The sequence below is a fragment of the Coccinella septempunctata genome, chromosome 2, assembly GCF_907165205.1.
Source record: "Coccinella septempunctata chromosome 2, icCocSept1.1, whole genome shotgun sequence".
Classification (NCBI taxonomy): domain Eukaryota; kingdom Metazoa; phylum Arthropoda; class Insecta; order Coleoptera; family Coccinellidae; genus Coccinella; species Coccinella septempunctata.
Genome location: NC_058190.1, coordinates 11,050,031 through 11,071,768, shown reverse-complemented (window position 1 = coordinate 11,071,768; position 21,738 = coordinate 11,050,031). Strand labels below are relative to the sequence as shown.

Here is a 21,738-nt window from a genome sequence, read left to right as displayed (position 1 = left end):
AGTTGAGAACTATTATTTATTGCGTATTTTGCTTCAATTTTATGGATTATTATAGGTATTCGCGTTCGAAGGTTCATGAAAAATCGCGAAATCCTCTTCATTATTGCTTTTTCTAGTTGTGGAATCTGAGAAATTGATTTTGTTATTTGCTTCTATTTCCATCGCGAATTGAATACAAGGATGTACTGACTTAACAAATTGAAAGAATTCATTAAACTCACGATCAAGCCCAACAAAACACATCAGATCTTCGTTTCTATGCCGATAAATGAAATTTTTGATCAATTCATGAATTTGTTTCACAATAACATCCATTAATATTTTTGCTATTAACGGACTGAATAAAATAGTCCAAGATCCCAGAGCGACCAGACATAACTTATTTTCACACAGATGAAACTTTAGGATCTTTGTAGATTCTCATGTGCTTTGAATACCTGCGAACTTGTGTAGCATTCCTAGTGACACCTGGGCAGATACCAGGTGGCAAAGGTGACTGAAAATAAGTGCTACTTTAGTTATTTTCACATGGCTGATTTTTATATATGTTTTAAAGAATATCATTCTGAAGTTATATTATAAGTGCCAGACACTTTCCATGGGCCAAAACGTTTGCCAGACGCTTTGAAGATGCACAAAAAATAAATGAACTTTACTTATTTTCACATGTATGATGTTATAAAATATGCCATTGAAGTATAGGTGAATCCCTCCACTCCATCCACTTCAACTGCTGAGCTTTTCTTTGTTAAACAATCTTCAAGTGGTAATAGTAGAAGTGAATAAAATGAGAGTTGTAGTACAATTATTTTTGTGTCAAAAATCAAATAATCGAAAGAAAATTCTTTCAATCCGAATATTACAACCCAACTATGGAGCTATACTTCAATGGCATATTTTATAACATCATACATGTGAAAATAAGTAAAGTTCCTATATTTTTTGTGCATCTTCAAAGTGTCTGGCAAGAGTTTTGGCCCATGGGAAGTGTCTGGCACTTATAATATAACTTCAGAATGATATTCTTTAAAACATATATAAAAATCAGCCATGTGAAAATAAGCAAAGTAGCACTTATTTTTAGTCACCTTTGCCACCTGGTATCTGCCCAGGTGTCACTAGGCAAGTTACACAAGTTCGCACGTATTCAAAGCACATGAGAATCTACTGAGATCCTAAAGTTTCATTTGTGTAAAAATAAGTTATGTCTGGTCGCTCTGGGATCTTACTCTATATATACAATGACAATATCAATTATCAATTATCTTCGAATCTCACCCCTAATTTGGTACCTATCTAAGGTCCCTCAGGCCTTTTCTTTTAAAATATTTTATTCTTATATAGTATTCTGTATTTCATTTAAAAAAACTTTGTAGTTCATTTGAAATAGAATGTGGTATCCTCAAACATTCAAATGAAAGAAAAAAGGCCTCACAAAAGAATTTCATATAAAGTCTTACAAACAGCGATTTCATGTGCGCAAAGCGCTTTAGAAATGTTCTATTGTGTACATGAAAAGGCTATCAAAAAAACTTCAGAGTAGTTCTTTTTGTGACATCCCAGGGACATCCATATAATAGCCGCTTGCGGCGGACATTGGCTGTTCTATAAAAGTTCTTTTCATGTATAAACAGAACATCGCAGTGGATGTTCAATGTCTCGAAATCTCTTACTTTTAACATCTCTGAGATGTTTTTGTGCTCGCTGGGTTCTGGAATAGGGAGATCCTTTATTGGATCGGGGACATTTCTCAATTTCATTTTTCCATTCAGTGTGAAAGGAAAATCAGTTGAATCACAAGTGTCATTCGTGGGACGAAGCACAAGTGTCATTTATGTGCTAAGCATAAGTTCATCTGTGTGCGAAACATGAATGTCACCTATGTGACGATCTGTTGTTCCTCGAAAATCCTGAAAAAGATGTAGTCAGTTAAAGATTCGCCAAGACCGAACGGTTGCACTGAGATCGATGAAATTTCGAGATTTATTACTAGAAGAAATGCTTTTTATGATTATGTATCATATTAAAATCTACGATGATTTTTCTGGGAGATACGCGTGTTGAAGTTTGTTCTTCAAAAAATCCAGAAAAATATTTTTTTCAAGATCGAACGCTTGAACTGAGGTCGATGAAATTTCGAGATTTATTACAAGAAGAGTTGCTCTTTATGATTATGTAGGTATCTCATTAATATCTACGACGATTTTTCGTTGGGAGGGATATCTAAATGAGGGAACTCTGATTTTTAACGGAAAAATCAAATTATATTGAAACGATTCAATTATAGAGTATTGTATGAGACAAGTGCTTCGTCTGATTATTTATCCATTCAAGGAATTTCTGCAGGATAATTGATTTCGTCATATCTTCAAAGATGTCCAGAATTCATGAAGGGAAATATTTTACTATGATGGTTCTAGGAATATTTTTTGATTGGTATATTTATTGAGCGTTATCGGAGGCTTTGCTTCAATTTATTCAAGGCAGGCTTTCTCTGAATTCTATAACAGTCACCAGACTTATAAGCCTGGCGTAAATAAGTAGATGCAAACCCCTCAAATATGTATGTATTTCGTATGCAATTAAGTAATAAAAGAAAAAATTTGAAAAGAACTTCTATTATTATTCATAAAATAATTTGTACATTGACAGCACAGCCATGATTGGAACTTAAGATTAACATAAAAAAGTAGATATTTACAATAATATACAAATAGTGGACGGTGATAGATAGAAATTTGTCCATAAGTAAAAATGACAAAATTGTCGATATAAAATTATATTCATTATACAATTTTGTTTTAAAATCAGTTTATTGGAAATACGTTTAGGAAAATCTTTATAGTAATCATATGAAACTAATTTAGACATTTTTTTAACTTTTTGCTATCAAAAGTTTGGTAATAGATTGAAATGTCCTAATTCAATTTGAAAACAAAGTTTTATTTGTAATATAAACATATATACATAAGTGCGGTCAATTTAAAAGTAACACAACCAATTAAATTAACAATTAGCTAACATACTGAGATCATATAAAATATATACATAAAAATTTTAGTTTTGTATCACATGTTGTGTTGTACCTATATACATAATTCATGATGAGATCGTTGGACAAGATCTTGCGAACTGGTCTCTTCTCAAATTGTGAGACGTCTCTGAGCGTAGTGCAGTTTTGTTTTAACCATTATCAGCTCCAAGCAACTCAGAGCATCCTCATATGGACTATGTCCATTATCGGATGTCTGAATTGCTTTGTTCAGATGAACTGACATCAACTGCTTTAACGAGTTCCTGAAGGGAAAACCACGCTCGTGAGGGAAAACCAGAGACGTGTCCACAATTTTAGAATGGACCAGTTTCAACACTCGCAAATCATTGTCCAACGCGTGTCCTATCAGAATGGTGTCCTCGTCAATGAAGTCCAATAAATCACTCTGCACCTGTTGGAAAGTTTTCTACTTTGGGCCTACACATCACTTTCGGTCATTCCGGAAAATCTAGTATTGTAGTCCACAACTTCTTCCTCCGGTTGCACAAAATAATCGTACACTGTGGCACCATCAAAACCCAAAACGGTTACCCTGCAAAGTTCCAAGCCTCGCACGGTGTAGCACATTTCGCAGTCTACAGCGAAAACCTTTTCGCTGCGTTTTGTGCTCACGAAACCTTGCAGGGGCTCGTTGATCCCGGCCACTGTACCATTCCATACGTCGTGTTTTGATGAAGTGCAACCTTTGGATCCCGGAGTATTTTCGCAACATGTATGGCGGCAGTACGATATTTTCCCCCAGTGGTAGAAGCACTGCTGTTTCGTCAAGTAACCGTGTTCGTTGACGAAGAACTGATCGTTACACCTAACGCAGGTCCTCTCAACTGCTGTCGGTGAATTCCGATCAAAATCCTCCTCAATACCAGCCAATCTCTTCGGGATCCTGAAAGGTTTTCCGAAACAATGTTTGTACAGGCGGACTTGGTTCTTAACCTTATCCACCTGTGGAAAACCATTGGAAAAGAGATCCTCCGGAGCTACGGTGTACTGGATGAGGAGGTTGTACAGTTTTTCTTCGGTCAATCCGAACACTGGCGAAACAGCGGCTTCCACCCTATGGGGGTTATTCCTTTCTTTGGCACCTGTTCTATTTTCGCTACAATCTTGTGATGGTGTTTCGTCCCTTGCCGAACGAATCGGTTTGTAAACGTTGGGGAACGGCTTCTTACATTTCTTCTTATTAGGCCTCTGCTGGGGACACCTCGGTGAGCCAATTTCGGATTGTTTTTCTGGAAAATAAAAGTTGATTGATGAATACGCCAATGACGCTGAATCTCAGTGTCAAAAATGGTCAGGGATCTAGTGGATTTTGAAGATTAGATAGCGAAAAGGAAAAAAAAGACTCTATGATGTACCTATGAACTTTCAGCGGTGGGTAAAGAGTCTGCAGGTATTCAAAGATGTCAGATTAAGATACTGTCATTTGAGCCACCTTCATTTGAGAAGAAAAGACTGTATATTATGAAAGGTATTTCAACATTGAACCCTGAAACTTTCAAGACTTGAGACCGATTCAAAAAGTCTCGAAACTAGTAGTTACAAGCATGAAACTTCTGGACAGAAGAACTTTCTCTCCTTTTTCTAATTATACATTTGAGCCACCTTATTTTGAGAAGAAAAGACTGTATATTATAAAAGGTATTTCAACATTGAACCCTGAATCTTTCAAGTCTTGAGACCAATTCAAAAAGTCTCGAAACTAATAGTTACTAGCATGAAACTTGTGAACTGAAGAACTTTCCCTCCTTGTTCTAATTATACATAACATCATTATTTTTGTAATCGCAGAGTGGTCGACTTACCGTAAAAACTTGAATGCCGACGTTGACTATATCGTTGTGGTGCCTCCTGAACCTCTTCTCATCCTTGTCACTTTCTTCGTGCAATAAAGGTCTTCTTTGCTGCTTGTTCGCTGAAGCTATATGAATGTTGGCACTGGCACTTGGCTGGCCGTAATAAGTTATCCCGTTCACCTCATAATGGCTTTGAGGCACATTATTGTAACGAGGACTGGCAACTTGATGAGAAACATTCTGATGAAAATTCTGGGTAGGTTGGAGGACCGGTGGCTGTAAAAACTGGGGTGTGTGCCAAGCTGGTGGCTGTACCAAATTCTGGAAAAAAAATTCAAGATTAGTATGGGACACAGAATAAAATTAACTTTTATTTAATTGATGCAACAATCCGGATGATTGTTGTTGGAAGACCTAATTTTCAAAACGCTGAATTGAATTGAATCATCTCAATTTACTGAAAAAGTAATGAATTTTTCATGGTGTTTTTTACTGGGCTGTTTCAATTATTTTGAAAGAAGTTGGAAAATTATTCTAACAGTTGATTCTTGAGGTCGAAAGAAACAATTTTTTTCTTTACCATTTTTCCTTATATTGGGGAAAAATTATAAGGGAGCAATTTAAAAAAATCTGGGGGTATTTTTTAGGGGTGGTAATAGGAAACGAGAATTTTGCGACGGGTTCTGGTAGAGTTTTTGATCAAATTTAAAATACTTTTTGTCTGGACTTTCTACCTTGTCTGAGAGCCTGTCTGTCCACAAATTTCACTTATGAATTTACATCTCCTTTCATCAATCATGAGTAATCTGATTTGAAAATGACATTGGTTTGAATTCATGCTATAATATAATTTTTCTACAGCGGTCATGAAAATAAAACTTAGAAAATGTTTTTTCACATTGAACTTTCATGTTTCCATTTATCCATCGAAATATTCTACTACCCTAGTCATCGTATGTTCAATATATTCGTGTATTCTCTTGGCCTAATGGAACAAAAAACAAAAATAAACTTCAATTTATCTGCCGAGAATATGTTAAGAAAAAGCTATCCTGATTCATCAATCTCCGACGAAGGTTCCTTCATTTCAATAGTGCAATCTGTTGAATTAATTGAGGTATGTGTTATGATTCAAAATTAACTAGTGTTTTTGTCATTTCGCTAAATCATGGAGTTCCTCTATGTGATTGATCCTTGGAAAATTAATTCCTTCTGAACAGCCGCACCTACCTTTTTTTATTCAGCTCATACATTGTTCATGAAGTTCCTTGTTGGGTTCAGTCGCATATTTTTCATTCTCTTTCATAAAAAAGAAACCGAAAACTGTGTTAAGGAAAATGAAATGCATTCGTCCGAAAAATATATAATAAAATAGGAACAAAGCTGCTCATTACAGAATGAGACTACTCTAGGAACTTCAGTGTGATTAGTACAAGCAGGTGACGGAAACAATCATAATGAAGTGTTTGGTTACGAGAACTTTCACTAGGTCTCCAGTAATTTCAACAAGCAATCCAGAGAAGAACGATTTTACCCACAAATCATATTACCACTTGTCAAAATGTTAACATTTTTTTCACATATAATAAAATAAAGTTGATTAACTTAATTTGACAAAAAATGACTCGAAAAACTCTTTTCTGTTTTCTGAATGTAGAAACGCAAATTATTATAGAATCGGTTTTGATTCGGGTTCTGCATTAAGTTAAAAGTTATATCCTTTTATGAAAATTCAATTCCTTCAATGGAAGTGCTGTGAAGTTTTCGGTTATAGAATGATTTTTGTTGAAATGCTGTATGAAGCACATATATCTGTTGTCTGTTTTCATAAATTAGTTCGGATTCCCAAGAAAACAATTCTGGGTCTCAAATTATTTTCCTGAATTACGAATACCTACATATTTTACTTCATGGCTGATATAACATCTCTATAGTGCCGGAGAAAATGATCTTAGTGTCGACGGTCATATGTTGAACAATAAGCTTTCATGGCTAAGCAGAGATTGAAGCTTCGTACATGAATTACTTACTAAAAATGGTTTTTAATTTCCCGATACAGACAAAAGTTCATTAAAGGGAATATTACCTGGTTTTCGAAAAATCGAGAAGTCCTAAGAACCCATTTAAAAAGTAATAGTAGAAAGAGCTTCAATATGGTGAGACGATCGAAAACATTTTTTTTCTCAAAGGCGTATACCAGATGGTCGACCATGAAGTGACATGTATGGTGTAGTTTTTCCATGAATTTTTTTATTCGAAATATTCAGTTCAATACTGTATTCTGGACAAGCTGATCTTGATGAGATTTTGAATCTTTCCAAGGTAATCCGACATAACTTCATGACTATCAGAAAAATATGAAAGTCTCTGGAGGCATTCAGGAAGGAGGATTCTCGTTATATCCACTCTTTCAGATCTTACCGCTTCATGTAAAGCTGAGAACTGGCTCAGGCTAGACTTCTTATTGATTTCTGCATTTCTTCCTATAGTATACTCGACCACGAATATTAAATGTCTTCTGACAGCTATATACAGTACAGTTAATTCTCCAAGGAATATGTTTACATCTTCTACATATTCAAGAAACTTGATGATCAATTCAGAATCTGTAATGAAACAATCAAATACTGAATAAGTAATAAATAGTGTTTTAGTTCATTCAATTCAGTGTCACTTTAAGCTTAAATAAGCTACCTTGAAGTGATATTTCTATTAGGGTAACGTCTAGCTTCATAATTCCTTTAATTTTGAAGCTTTCTTCATTCCTACTAAAAATTATATTGAAGGAAGTATAAGCTTAAAGGTACAATAAATTTATAACGAAACTGGACGTTAAAGGAAGCTTTCAAATTAAAGGCAGATTAGTTTGATTATGATTTATGAAACTGACCGTTGAAGTGGAATTTTGAAAAATAATTATTTTATTTTAATTTTTTTCCTAGTATCAAAGAATATGTGAAGCCGAGACGTTTTTTTTTATCCTTATAGTTTTATAATATACTGTTATACCATCAATTCATTCACAGGGTGTCTTCACATGAAGAATGAGGGGGTTCCTGAGATTTCGAATGAGAACGAAATATATGTTGTCGATTAAAAAAATTCGTACTTGAGAATTTTGGAAATGTGGTAACTTAATCGAAATTAAGACGTTTCGGTGTCCAGTGCTTTCATTCTATCATCTTCGATTCATAGATTGGATCAAAAATAGGTATCTTTGTTTGTTGACATATTTATTTCACCAGTTTATTGTTGTGTTAAATTAATTGATCGTCTGGAATTTTCTTAATTTATTATTATATTATTAATATTAATTTATATTAATCTTATTATATTAATCGATTCATACAGTGATCATAATATATCCGTTTCCTTGTGATTAATGAGCCACTATTCACTGATTGCCTACCCAACATTTATTAACCACTTTATGGGCCATTTTTCACTCGTCTTTCAAACTACAGCCAGAGGCTCTGAACAGAGAGATATTGGTACATTGCAATAATGAAATGTCAGAAGTTGCCTCAGCGCGTATTGAGATATTAAAATGGATGGAAATATTATTGAAAATAGATCGAGATATTTTAGAAATAATCTTTCCACAATCGTGGATAAATATCAGAATTCTACTCGCATATTACGGCTATTATGATGGTTTACCAAACTCGACTTTGTATTGTTTGGTGAACTTCATCTGCGTGAATAATATACCATTTGAGTGCTCTATGCTGACCTCAAAACTTCCACAAGGGATTGAAATTTCAGAATTTATGAGACCATTTCTTTTGAACAGATTCTTGTTTTCGTTTTTACTAACTACTACTACTTATCACATTTATCCACGGAACGTCCTGCATGACTATCCGGGAAGGGTTAATTTTGACTGTACCTTCCTTATACATATAGAAGATGGTTTTTCTCTTCTTTGTAGATTTGAAATTAATAACAAAAATTCGGTGTCTGTCTCTATAAAAAAGGTTTATTTTCACAAGGTTAATCGAAATGTTACATGAAATATCTTACCTATAAACAGGAATCGGAAATGAAAGCTTTTCATCTCCTGAATACTACTTATGATAACTTTTTATATGTTATGATGATAAGGAAAATCTAAATAAACAAACTGTCATCGAAATGTCATAAAAGTGAAACATGTTCACCTAGACTCCTGGTCTGAGGGAATATGCGAGTTTCATATTCACACATATTATATCCTTTTCATATCCATGCTATGTACACTTCTAAATGTGCATTATACGTTCCATCAAATTCTTAAGGTCTTCCTTCTACAATCGTACTATCGTCATGTCGATGAGTCCTCCTTGCGGCGTATAATATAAATTCGCAAGAATATGATATGGATATGGTATGTTGACGGAAGGGAGTCCAAAAATTTTCCATACAGAGAATATCTCGGCTGATAGACAGAGTAGAAAGTTCAAACAAAAAGTATTTTGAATGTCATCAAAAACTCTACCAGAGTCCGTCGTTATTTGAATTATATTCTCATATTTTGTTCACTCTAACCGATTCTCCAATAGAAGGAAAAAAATGTTAACCATATTTGATTCAATTGATTCAACATATTTTTTTATAGAGGAATCGTTGAGAGTGAACAAAAACTACCTCGAGATTTTTTTTATTTACCGCCTAATAATTTTTCACTTTAAACGATTCCCTTATAAAGGAAGAATTTTGTTTGTATCCTTTTATATTTTGTTCACTCTGAACGATTTCCCAATAAAAGAAGAAATTTGATAACATTATTTGATTTAATTGTTCCAACATATTTTTTTTTTATCGGGAAATCCTTTAGAGTAAACAAAAAGTACTCTCGATTTTTTTCTAATTGTTGCCTTATAATCTTTTCACTCTAAACGATTCTCTAATAAGGGAAAAATTTCAATCGTATTCTTATAGTTTATTCACTCTAATCAAACGATTCCCAAATAAAAGGAGAAATAGGTATATTAAACTTAGTAATTGTTGAGATATGTTTTTTTTATTGGGGAATCGTTAAGCGCGAACAAAAACTATTCGCATTTTTCTTTAATTGCAGCTTTATGATTTTTTCACTTGAACGATTCCATAGTAAAGGAAAAATTTTAATTTTATTCTTATATTTTGTTCACTTTAAACGATTCCCCAAAAAAATAAGAAATATGTAGACGTTAGTTAATTTAATTGTTTAAACATATTTTTTCCTTTATTGGGAAAAATTTTAATTGTATCATTATATTTTGATCACTTTAAACGATTCAGCAATGAAAGAACAAATATGTTAACCTTAGTTGATTTAATTGTTTAAACATATTTTTTCTCTTATTGAGCAATCGTTAAGAGTGAACAAAATATAATTATACAATTGAAATTTTTTCATTACTAGGAAATCGTTTAGAGTGAAAAAATTATAAGGCAGCAATTAAAAAATATCTGAGGATAGTTTTGGTTCACTCTGAACGATTCCCCAATAAAAGAAAAAATATGTTGAAACAATTAAATGAAACAAGGTTAACATATTTTTCCTTATATTGGGGAAAATATTATAAGGGAGCAATTTAAAAAAATCTGGGGGTATTTTTTAGGGGTGGCAATAAGAAACGAGATTTTTTTTTTTTTTGATAAAATTTAAAATACTTTTTGTCTGGACTTTCTGCCGTGTCTGAAAGCCTGTCTGTCCACAAATTTCATTTTTGAATTTACATCTCCTTTCATGAATCATGAGTAATCTGATTTGAAAATGACATCGGTTTGAATTCATGCTATAATATAATTTTTCTACAGCGGTCATGAAAATAGAACTTTCGTTATGTTTCATTGAATCGAAGCAGTGGGTAGCGATAGAAGCATTTTCGGGACGATTTTTTTCAACGATATGTATAAGTTATTTCGTGAATTATTTTTTTTTTTAATCCGATTTCAGCCAACTATTACGACACTTAGAAAATGTTTTTTCACATTGAACTTTCATATTTCCATTTATCCATCGAAATATTCTACTACCCTAGTCATCGTATGTTCAATATATTCGTGTATTCTCTTGGCCTAATGGAACAAAAAACAAGAATAAACTTCAATTTATCTGCCGAGAATATGTTTAGAAAAAGCTATACTGATTCATCAATCTCCGACGAAGGTTCCTCCATTTCAATAGTGCAATCTGTTGAATTAATTGAGGTATGTGTTATGATTCAAAATTAACTAGTGTTTTTGTCATTTCGTCAAATCATGGAGTTCCTCTATGTAATTGATCCTTGGAAAATTAATTCCTTTTGAACAGCCGCACCTACCTTTTTTTATTCAGTTCATGCATTGTTCATGAAGTTCCTTGTTAGGTTCAGTAGCATATTTTTTATTCTCTTTCATAAAAAAGAAACCCAAAACTGTGTTACGGAAAATGAAATGCTTTCGTCCGAGAAGTATATAATAAAATAGGAACAAAGCTGCTCATTACAGAATGAGACTACTCTAGGAACTTCAGTGTGATTAGTACAAGCAGGTGACGGAAACAATCATAATGAAGTGTTTGGTTACGAGAACTTTATTTAGGTCTCCAGTAATTTCAACAAGCAATCCAGAGAAGAACGATTTTACCCACAAATCATATTACCATTTGTCAAAATGTTAACATTTTTTTCACATATAATAAAATAATGTTAATAAACCTAATTTGACAAAAAATGACTCGAAAAACTCTTTTCTGTTTTCTGAATGTAGAAACGCAAATAAGAATCGGTTTTGATTTGGGTTCTGCATTAAGTAAAAAGTTAAAACCTCTTATGAAAATTTAATTCCTTCGATGAAAGTGCTGTGAAGTTTTCGGTTATATAATGATTTTTGTTGAAGTGCTGTATGAAGCACCTATATCTGTTGTCATAATAAGTTCGGATTCCCAAGAAAACAATTCTGGGTGTCAAATTATTTTCCTGAATTACGAATACCTACATATTTTACTTCATGGCTGATATAACATCTCTATAGTGCCGGAGAAAATGATCTTAGTGTCGACGGGCATATGTTGAACAATAAGCTTTCATGCACAGATTACAGAGTAGTGCTTTCATGGCTAGTGCTTTCATGGCTAAGCAGAGATTGAAGCTTCGTACATGAATTACTTACTATAAATGGTTTTGAATTTCCCGATACAGACAAAAGTTCATTAAAGGGAATATTACCTGGTTTTCGAAAAATCGAGAAGTCCTAAGAACCCATTTAAAAAGTAATAGTAGAAAGAGCTTCAATATGGTGAGACGAAACATTTTTTTTCTCAAAGGCATATACCAGTAGGTCGACCACGAAGTAACATGTATGGTGTAGTTTTTTCATGAATTTTTATTCCAAATCTTCACTGCAAGACTTGTCCAATACTGTATTCTGGACAAGCTGATCTTGATGAGATTTTGAATCTTTCCAAGGTAATCCGACATAACTTCATGACTATCAGAAAAATATGAAAGCTTCTGAAGGCATTCAGGAAGGAGGATTCTCGTTATATCCACTGTGTCATATTTAACCGCTTCATGTAAAGCTGAGAACTGGCTCAGGCTAGACTTCTTATTGATTTCTGCATTTCTTCCTATAGTATACTCGACCACGAATATTAAATGTCTTCTGACAGCTATATGCAGAGCAGTGAATTCTCCAAGGAATATGTTTACATCTTCTACATATTCAAGAAACTTGATGATCAATTCAGAATCTGTAATGAAACAATCAAATACTGAATAAGTAATAAATAGTGTTTTAGTTAATTCAATTCAGTGTCACTTCAATCTTAAATAAGCTACCTTGAAGTGATATTTCTATTAGGGTAACGTCCAGCTTCATAATTCCTTTAATTTTGAAGCTTTCTTCATTCCTACTAAAAATTATATTGAAGGAAGTATAAGCTTAAAGGTACAATAAATTTATAACGAAACTGGACGTTAAAGGAAGCTTTCAAATTAAAGGCAGTTTAGTTTGATTATGATTTATGAAACTGAACGTTGAAGTGGAATTTTGAAAAATAATTATTTTATTTTAATTTTTATCCTAGTATCAAAGAATATGTGAAGCCGAGACGTTTTTTTTTATCCTTATAGTTTTATAATATACTGTTATACCATCAATTCATTCACAGGGTGTCTCCACATGAAGAATGAGGGGGTTCCTGAGATTTCGAATGAGAACGAAATATATGTTGTCGATTAAAAAAATTCGTACTTGGGAATTTTGGAAATGTGGTAACTTAATCGAAATTAAGACGTTTCGGTGTTCAGTGCTTTCATTCTATTATCTTCGATTCATAGATTGGATCAAAAATAGGTATCTTTGTTTGTTGACATATTTATTTCACCAGTTTATTGTTGTGTTAAATTAATTGATCGTCTGGAATTTTCTTAATTTATTATTATATTATTAATATTAATTTATAATATTCTTATTATATTAATCGATTCATACAGTGATCATAATATATCCGTTTCTTTGTGATTAATGAGCCACTATTCACTGATTGCCTACCCAACATTTATTAACCACTTCATGGGCCATTTTTCACTCGTCTTTCAAACTACAGCCAGAGGCTCTGAACAGAGAGATATTGGTACATTGAAATGTCAGAAGTTGTCTCAGCGCGTATTGAGATATTAAAATGGACGGAAATATTATTGAAAATAGATCGAGATATTTTAGAAATAATCTTTCCACAATCGTGGATAAATATCAGAATTCTACTCGCATATTCCGGCTATTATGATGGTTTACCAATCTCGACTTTGTATTGTTTGGTGAACTTCATCTGCGTGAATAATATACCATTTGAGTGCTCTATGCTGACCTCAAAACTTCCACAAGGGATTGAAATTTCAGAATTTATGAGACCATTTCTTTTGAACAGATTCTTGTTTTCGTTTTTACTAACTACTACTACTTATCACATTTATCCACGGAACGTCCTGCATGACTATCCGAGAAGGGTTAATTTTGACTGTACCTTCCTTATACATATAGAAGATGGTTTTTCTCTTCTTTGTAGATTTGAAATTAATAACAAAAATTTGGTTTCTGTCTCTATAAAAAAGGTTTATCTTCACAAGGTTAATCGAAATGTTACATGAAATATCTTACCTATAAACAGGAATCGGAAATGAAAGCTTTTCATCTCTTGAATACTACTTATGATAACTTTTTATATGTTATGATGATAAGGAAAATCTAAATAAACAAACTGTCATCGAAAGGTCATAAAAGTGAAACATGTTCACCTAGACTCCTGGTCTGAGGAAATATGCGAGTTTCACATTTACACATATTATATCCTTTTCATATCCATGCTATGTACGTATTATACACTTCTACATGTTCTTTATACTTTCCATCAAATTCTTGAGGTCTTCCTTCTACAATCGTACTATCGTCATGTCGATGGATCCTCCTTGCGGCGGATAATATAAATTCGCAAAAATATGATATGGATATGGTATGTTGACGGAAGGGAGTCCAAAAATTTTCCATACAGAGAATATCTCGGCTGATAGACAGAGTAGAAAGTTCAAACAAAAAGTATTTTGAATGTCATCAAAAACTCTACCAGAGTCCGTCGTTTAAATCTTTTTTCTAATTATCCCCCCTAAAAAATTTGAATTATATTCTTATATTTTGTTCACTCTAAACGATTCTCCAATAGAAGCAAAAAAAAGTTAACCATATTTGATTCAATTGATTCAACATATTTTTTTATAGAGAAATCGTTGAGAGTGAACAAAAACTACCTCGAGATTTTTTTTTATTTACCGCCTAATAATTTTTCACTTTAAACGATTCCCTTATAAAGGAAGAATTTTGTTCGTATCCTTTTATATTTTGTTCAATCTGAACGATTTATTAATAAAAGAAGAAATTTGATAACATTATTTGATTTAATTGTTCCAACATATTTTTTTTTATCGGGAAATCCTTTAGAGTAAACAAAAAGTACTCTCGATTTTTTTCTTATTGTTGCCTTATAATCTTTTCACTCTAAACGATTCTCTAATAAGGGAAAAATTTCAATCGTATTCTTATATTTTATTCACTCTAATCAAACGATTCCCCAATAAAAGGAGAAATAGGTATATTAAACTTAGTAATTGTTGAGATATGTTTTTTTTATTGGGGAATCGTTAAGCGCGAACAAAAACTATTCGCATTTTTCTTTAATTGCAGCTTTATGATTTTTTCACTTGAACGATTCCATAGTAAGGGAAAAATTTTAATTTTATTCTTATATTTTGTTCACTTTAAACGATTCCCCAAAAAAATAAGAAATATGTAGACGTTAGTTAATTTAATTGTTTAAACATATTTTTTCCTTTATTGGGAAAAATTTTAATTGTATCATTATATTTTGATCCCTTTAAACCAGAGGTTCCCAAACTTTTTTCTCTCATGGACCACTTTCAAAATTTTGCTAGTTTCGGTGGACCCCCTGCCTACATTTCTATCATATTCCCAAAACTCAAAACAAAAAATGTGAAGACTAAAGCAAACTATAGAAATTTGCGTTAAGGCGAATTAACAGTTTTCGAAAAAAATCTGAGAATAATTGGTTGATTAATTGATTTATTGTACTGTGAGTGGTTGTCAGAAAAGTAAAGTTGGCCAATGAAAAAAGTAATTCCATCCAACTTTTCTTTTTCGTCATTCACTGACAGCACAAGGAATCAATCAATTCTCTTTTATTTTATTTAGAAATAGTACCTATATTCTCTCTAATATTCAAATATGTAATAATTTCAAATAATATTATCGAGAATATTATACTGTAAAGCCCGTTTGCAACAGCCGAGAATTCTCTAGAAAATTTACTCGAGATTTCATGCGCCGTGAATTATGTACTGTTACATACGCACTTTCGGTAGAATTCTCTGTTGAGTTGCGTACTAAATAATCTCTGCCGTTTTCTTGCGAGAATTTTGTAGAGAATTCTCCACAGAATTCTCGGCTGTTGCAAACGGGCTTAATATGATAACAGTATAACTAAAATCAAACATTAATAACGTAATATAACTTCTACAATAACTCATTATTTTAATGGGAGGTATGTACTTGATGGATTGACAGCAAATTATCAATATTTTGCTTCAGTTTTGTTAGGAATAACCGCAAATTTCCCCGTTCTGTGATATTCAATCCGCTCCGTTTGTTGAAAGATTTGTGACGACACTTTTTTCGACAAGATATGACGAGGGAAAGGCTATCAGAAGCTTTCTCGCAATTCCAGTCCAGGATATTTTTCGGGTATTTCTGCCTGCAGCCAAAATGTTTGATACCCACTTCTTGAATTTAACCTTCAGCTCCTCCAATGCTGAGTTCAAGTAGCTTTTCTTGTAATATCACAATCCCCATTTCCGTTTCATCAAATGGATTTATGATCCATGGTGGTATTTCTATTGTCAAGATATCTTCAAATCTGATTTTAATGTCATCATGCAGGGCGATTAAATGTTGAACGTATGTCTGAATATCCTCATCAAGGCATTCTACCTGTGACAAGTTGGAGAAATGAGAAAATTCTCGCCGACTAATAGTCTGCTTCATAAATTTCAATTTTCCAAGAAAAGCTGAGATTACACCCTTTGTTTTTATTAAATTGAGGCTATCCCTTTATTGTAAGTTGAGGTCATTAAATTGTTTGAACAAATCTGTCTGCTTTCGAATTGATCAGGTTTTTTTTTTTAAATCTGGATCTTTACTATCCAAAAACTCTAGAACAGATTCAAAAAGTGATATATTCTTGATAAACATGCACCTTTCGATAACCAGCGTACTTCATCAGTATGTAAGAGCAATCTCTTACTCTCAAAATGTTATCTGCCTACGTTGATAGGTGAAGTCAAACCTACATTTTAGTTCTTCACTATCGAGACCAGATAAATTTTTGTGGATCCCCGCTTACGAACTGCGAACCACTATTATTTTGTCACGCCAACGTAGACCCCCATCGAGTCTTCCATAGACCCCTGGGGGTCCACCTGGACCACTTTGGGAATCAAGGCTTTAAACGATTCAGCAATGAAAGAACAAATATGTTAACCTTAGTTGATTTAATTGTTTAAACATATTTTTTCTCTTATTGAGCAATCGTTAAGAGTGAACAAAATATAATTATACAATTGAAATTTTTTCATTACTAGGAAATCGTTTAGAGTGAAAAAATTATAAGGCAGCAATTAAAAAATATCTGAGGATAGTTTTGGTTCACTCTGAACGATTCCCCAATAAAAGAAAAAATATGTTGAAACAATTGAATGAAACAAGGTTAACATATTTTTCCTTATATTGGGGAAAATATTATAAGGGAGCAATTTAAAAAAATCTGGGGGTATTTTTTAGGGGTGGCAATAAGAAACGAGATTTTTTTTTTTTTTGATAAAATTTAAAATACTTTTTGTCTGGACTTTCTGCCGTGTCTGAAAGCCTGTCTGTCCACAAATTTCATTTTTGAATTTACATCTCCTTTCATGAATCATGAGTAATCTGATTTGAAAATGACATCGGTTTGAATTCATGCTATAATATAATTTTTCTACAGCGGTCATGAAAATAGAACTTTCGTTATGTTTCATTGAATCGAAGCAGTGGGTAGCGATAGAAGCATTTTCGGGACGATTTTTTTCAACGATATGTATAAGTTATTTCGTGAATTATTTTTTTTTTTAATCCGATTTCAGCCAACTATTACGACACTTAGAAAATGTTTTTTCACATTGAACTTTCATATTTCCATTTATCCATCGAAATATTCTACTACCCTAGTCATCGTATGTTCAATATATTCGTGTATTCTCTTGGCCTAATGGAACAAAAAACAAGAATAAACTTCAATTTATCTGCCGAGAATATGTTTAGAAAAAGCTATACTGATTCATCAATCTCCGACGAAGGTTCCTCCATTTCAATAGTGCAATCTGTTGAATTAATTGAGGTATGTGTTATGATTCAAAATTAACTAGTGTTTTTGTCATTTCGTCAAATCATGGAGTTCCTCTATGTAATTGATCCTTGGAAAATTAATTCCTTTTGAACAGCCGCACCTACCTTTTTTTATTCAGTTCATGCATTGTTCATGAAGTTCCTTGTTAGGTTCAGTAGCATATTTTTTATTCTCTTTCATAAAAAAGAAACCCAAAACTGTGTTACGGAAAATGAAATGCTTTCGTCCGAGAAGTATATAATAAAATAGGAACAAAGCTGCTCATTACAGAATGAGACTACTCTAGGAACTTCAGTGTGATTAGTACAAGCAGGTGACGGAAACAATCATAATGAAGTGTTTGGTTACGAGAACTTTATTTAGGTCTCCAGTAATTTCAACAAGCAATCCAGAGAAGAACGATTTTACCCACAAATCATATTACCATTTGTCAAAATGTTAACATTTTTTTCACATATAATAAAATAATGTTAATAAACCTAATTTGACAAAAAATGACTCGAAAAACTCTTTTCTGTTTTCTGAATGTAGAAACGCAAATAAGAATCGGTTTTGATTTGGGTTCTGCATTAAGTAAAAAGTTAAAACCTCTTATGAAAATTTAATTCCTTCGATGAAAGTGCTGTGAAGTTTTCGGTTATATAATGATTTTTGTTGAAGTGCTGTATGAAGCACCTATATCTGTTGTCATAATAAGTTCGGATTCCCAAGAAAACAATTCTGGGTGTCAAATTATTTTCCTGAATTACGAATACCTACATATTTTACTTCATGGCTGATATAACATCTCTATAGTGCCGGAGAAAATGATCTTAGTGTCGACGGGCATATGTTGAACAATAAGCTTTCATGCACAGATTACAGAGTAGTGCTTTCATGGCTAGTGCTTTCATGGCTAAGCAGAGATTGAAGCTTCGTACATGAATTACTTACTATAAATGGTTTTGAATTTCCCGATACAGACAAAAGTTCATTAAAGGGAATATTACCTGGTTTTCGAAAAATCGAGAAGTCCTAAGAACCCATTTAAAAAGTAATAGTAGAAAGAGCTTCAATATGGTGAGACGAAACATTTTTTTTCTCAAAGGCATATACCAGTAGGTCGACCACGAAGTAACATGTATGGTGTAGTTTTTTCATGAATTTTTATTCCAAATCTTCACTGCAAGACTTGTCCAATACTGTATTCTGGACAAGCTGATCTTGATGAGATTTTGAATCTTTCCAAGGTAATCCGACATAACTTCATGACTATCAGAAAAATATGAAAGCTTCTGAAGGCATTCAGGAAGGAGGATTCTCGTTATATCCACTGTGTCATATTTAACCGCTTCATGTAAAGCTGAGAACTGGCTCAGGCTAGACTTCTTATTGATTTCTGCATTTCTTCCTATAGTATACTCGACCACGAATATTAAATGTCTTCTGACAGCTATATGCAGAGCAGTGAATTCTCCAAGGAATATGTTTACATCTTCTACATATTCAAGAAACTTGATGATCAATTCAGAATCTGTAATGAAACAATCAAATACTGAATAAGTAATAAATAGTGTTTTAGTTAATTCAATTCAGTGTCACTTCAATCTTAAATAAGCTACCTTGAAGTGATATTTCTATTAGGGTAACGTCCAGCTTCATAATTCCTTTAATTTTGAAGCTTTCTTCATTCCTACTAAAAATTATATTGAAGGAAGTATAAGCTTAAAGGTACAATAAATTTATAACGAAACTGGACGTTAAAGGAAGCTTTCAAATTAAAGGCAGTTTAGTTTGATTATGATTTATGAAACTGAACGTTGAAGTGGAAATTTGAAAAATAATTATTTTATTTTAATTTTTATCCTAGTATCAAAGAATATGTGAAGCCGAGACGTTTTTTTTTATCCTTATAGTTTTATAATATACTGTTATACCATCAATTCATTCACAGGGTGTCTCCACATGAAGAATGAGGGGGTTCCTGAGATTTCGAATGAGAACGAAATATATGTTGTCGATTAAAAAAATTCGTACTTGGGAATTTTGGAAATGTGGTAACTTAATCGAAATTAAGACGTTTCGGTGTTCAGTGCTTTCATTCTATTATCTTCGATTCATAGATTGGATCAAAAATAGGTATCTTTGTTTGTTGACATATTTATTTCACCAGTTTATTGTTGTGTTAAATTAATTGATCGTCTGGAATTTTCTTAATTTATTATTATATTATTAATATTAATTTATAATATTCTTATTATATTAATCGATTCATACAGTGATCATAATATATCCGTTTCTTTGTGATTAATGAGCCACTATTCACTGATTGCCTACCCAACATTTATTAACCACTTTATGGGCCATTTTTCACTCGTCTTTCAAACTACAGCCAGAGGCTCTGAACAGAGAGATATTGGTACATTGAAATGTCAGAAGTTGTCTCAGCGCGTATTGAGATATTAAAATGGACGGAAATATTATTGAAAATAGATCGAGATATTTTAGAAATAATCTTTCCACAATCGTGGATAAATATCAGAATTCTACTCGCATATTCCGGCTATTATGATGGTTTACCAATCTCGACTTTGTATTGTTTGGTGAACTTCATCTGCGTGAATAATATACCATTTGAGTGCTCTATGCTGACCTCAAAACTTCCACAAGGGATTGAAATTTCAGAATTTATGAGACCATTTCTTTTGAACAGATTCTTGTTTTCGTTTTTACTAACTACTACTACTTATCACATTTATCCACGGAACGTCCTGCATGACTATCCGAGAAGGGTTAATTTTGACTGTACCTTCCTTATACATATAGAAGATGGTTTTTCTCTTCTTTGTAGATTTGAAATTAATAACAAAAATTTGGTTTCTGTCTCTATAAAAAAGGTTTATCTTCACAAGGTTAATCGAAATGTTACATGAAATATCTTACCTATAAACAGGAATCGGAAATGAAAGCTTTTCATCTCTTGAATACTACTTATGATAACTTTTTATATGTTATGATGATAAGGAAAATCTAAATAAACAAACTGTCATCGAAAGGTCATAAAAGTGAAACATGTTCACCTAGACTCCTGGTCTGAGGAAATATGCGAGTTTCACATTTACACATATTATATCCTTTTCATATCCATGCTATGTACGTATTATACACTTCTACATGTTCTTTATACTTTCCATCAAATTCTTGAGGTCTTCCTTCTACAATCGTACTATCGTCATGTCGATGGATCCTCCTTGCGGCGGATAATATAAATTCGCAAAAATATGATATGGATATGGTATGTTGACGGAAGGGAGTCCAAAAATTTTCCATACAGAGAATATCTCGGCTGATAGACAGAGTAGAAAGTTCAAACAAAAAGTATTTTGAATGTCATCAAAAACTCTACCAGAGTCCGTCGTTTAAATCTTTTTTCTAATTATCCCCCCTAAAAAATTTGATTTATATTCTTATATTTTGTTCACTCTAAACGATTCTCCAATAGAAGCAAAAAAAAGTTAACCATATTTGATTCAATTGATTCAACATATTTTTTTATAGAGGAATCGTTGAGAGTGAACAAAAACTACCTCGAGATTTTTTTTTATTTACCGCCTAATAATTTTTCACTTTAAACGATTCCCTTATAAAGGAAGAATTTTGTTTGTATCCTTTTATATTTTGTTCAATCTGAACGATTTATTAATAAAAGAAGAAATTTGATAACATTATTTGATTTAATTGTTCCAACATATTTTTTTGTTATCGGGAAATCCTTTAGAGTAAACAAAAAGTACTCTCGATTTTTTTCTAATTGTTGCCTTATAATCTTTTCACTCTAAACGATTCTCTAATAAGGGAAAAATTTCAATCGTATTCTTATATTTTATTCACTCTAATCAAACGATTCCCCAATAAGAGGAGAAATAGGTATATTAAACTTAGTAATTGTTGAGATA

At 32.5% G+C, this 21,738-nt stretch overlaps 3 protein-coding genes across 5 annotated transcripts; all 3 read right to left on the bottom strand.

The window, feature by feature from the left end:
• Window positions 1–3,472: 3,472 nt before the first annotated feature.
• LOC123306969 (putative exonuclease GOR) lies at window positions 3,473–5,800 on the bottom strand. Its single transcript, XM_044889170.1, has 3 exons — window positions 5,792–5,800; window positions 4,858–5,169; window positions 3,473–4,243 (listed from the first exon to the last, which is right to left on the bottom strand). Exons 1-3 carry the CDS (start codon window positions 5,798–5,800, stop codon window positions 3,473–3,475), a joined length of 1,092 nt encoding a protein of 363 aa, XP_044745105.1.
• A 4,005-nt stretch (window positions 5,801–9,805) lies between these two features.
• On the bottom strand, window positions 9,806–14,560 carry LOC123307984. 2 transcript variants are annotated; one of them, XM_044890500.1, is made up of 2 exons: window positions 13,751–13,914; window positions 9,806–12,547 (listed from the first exon to the last, which is right to left on the bottom strand). In XM_044890500.1, the coding sequence occupies exons 1-2, from the start codon at window positions 13,833–13,835 to the stop codon at window positions 12,171–12,173; spliced, it is 462 nt and encodes a 153-aa protein (XP_044746435.1). In that variant the 5' UTR covers window positions 13,836–13,914; the 3' UTR covers window positions 9,806–12,170. The 2 variants fall into 2 exon arrangements, 1 of the variants encoding a protein (XP_044746435.1); XR_006537026.1 differs by lacking the exon at window positions 13,751–13,914 and adding an exon at window positions 13,957–14,560.
• A 2,572-nt stretch (window positions 14,561–17,132) lies between these two features.
• Window positions 17,133–21,470, bottom strand: LOC123307985. Of its 2 annotated transcripts, none has more exons than XM_044890501.1 (2): window positions 20,520–20,683; window positions 17,133–19,316 (listed from the first exon to the last, which is right to left on the bottom strand). In XM_044890501.1, the coding sequence occupies exons 1-2, from the start codon at window positions 20,602–20,604 to the stop codon at window positions 18,940–18,942; spliced, it is 462 nt and encodes a 153-aa protein (XP_044746436.1). In that variant the 5' UTR covers window positions 20,605–20,683; the 3' UTR covers window positions 17,133–18,939. The 2 variants fall into 2 exon arrangements, 1 of the variants encoding a protein (XP_044746436.1); XR_006537027.1 differs by lacking the exon at window positions 20,520–20,683 and adding an exon at window positions 20,726–21,470.
• Between the last annotated feature and the right edge of the window lie 268 nt (window positions 21,471–21,738).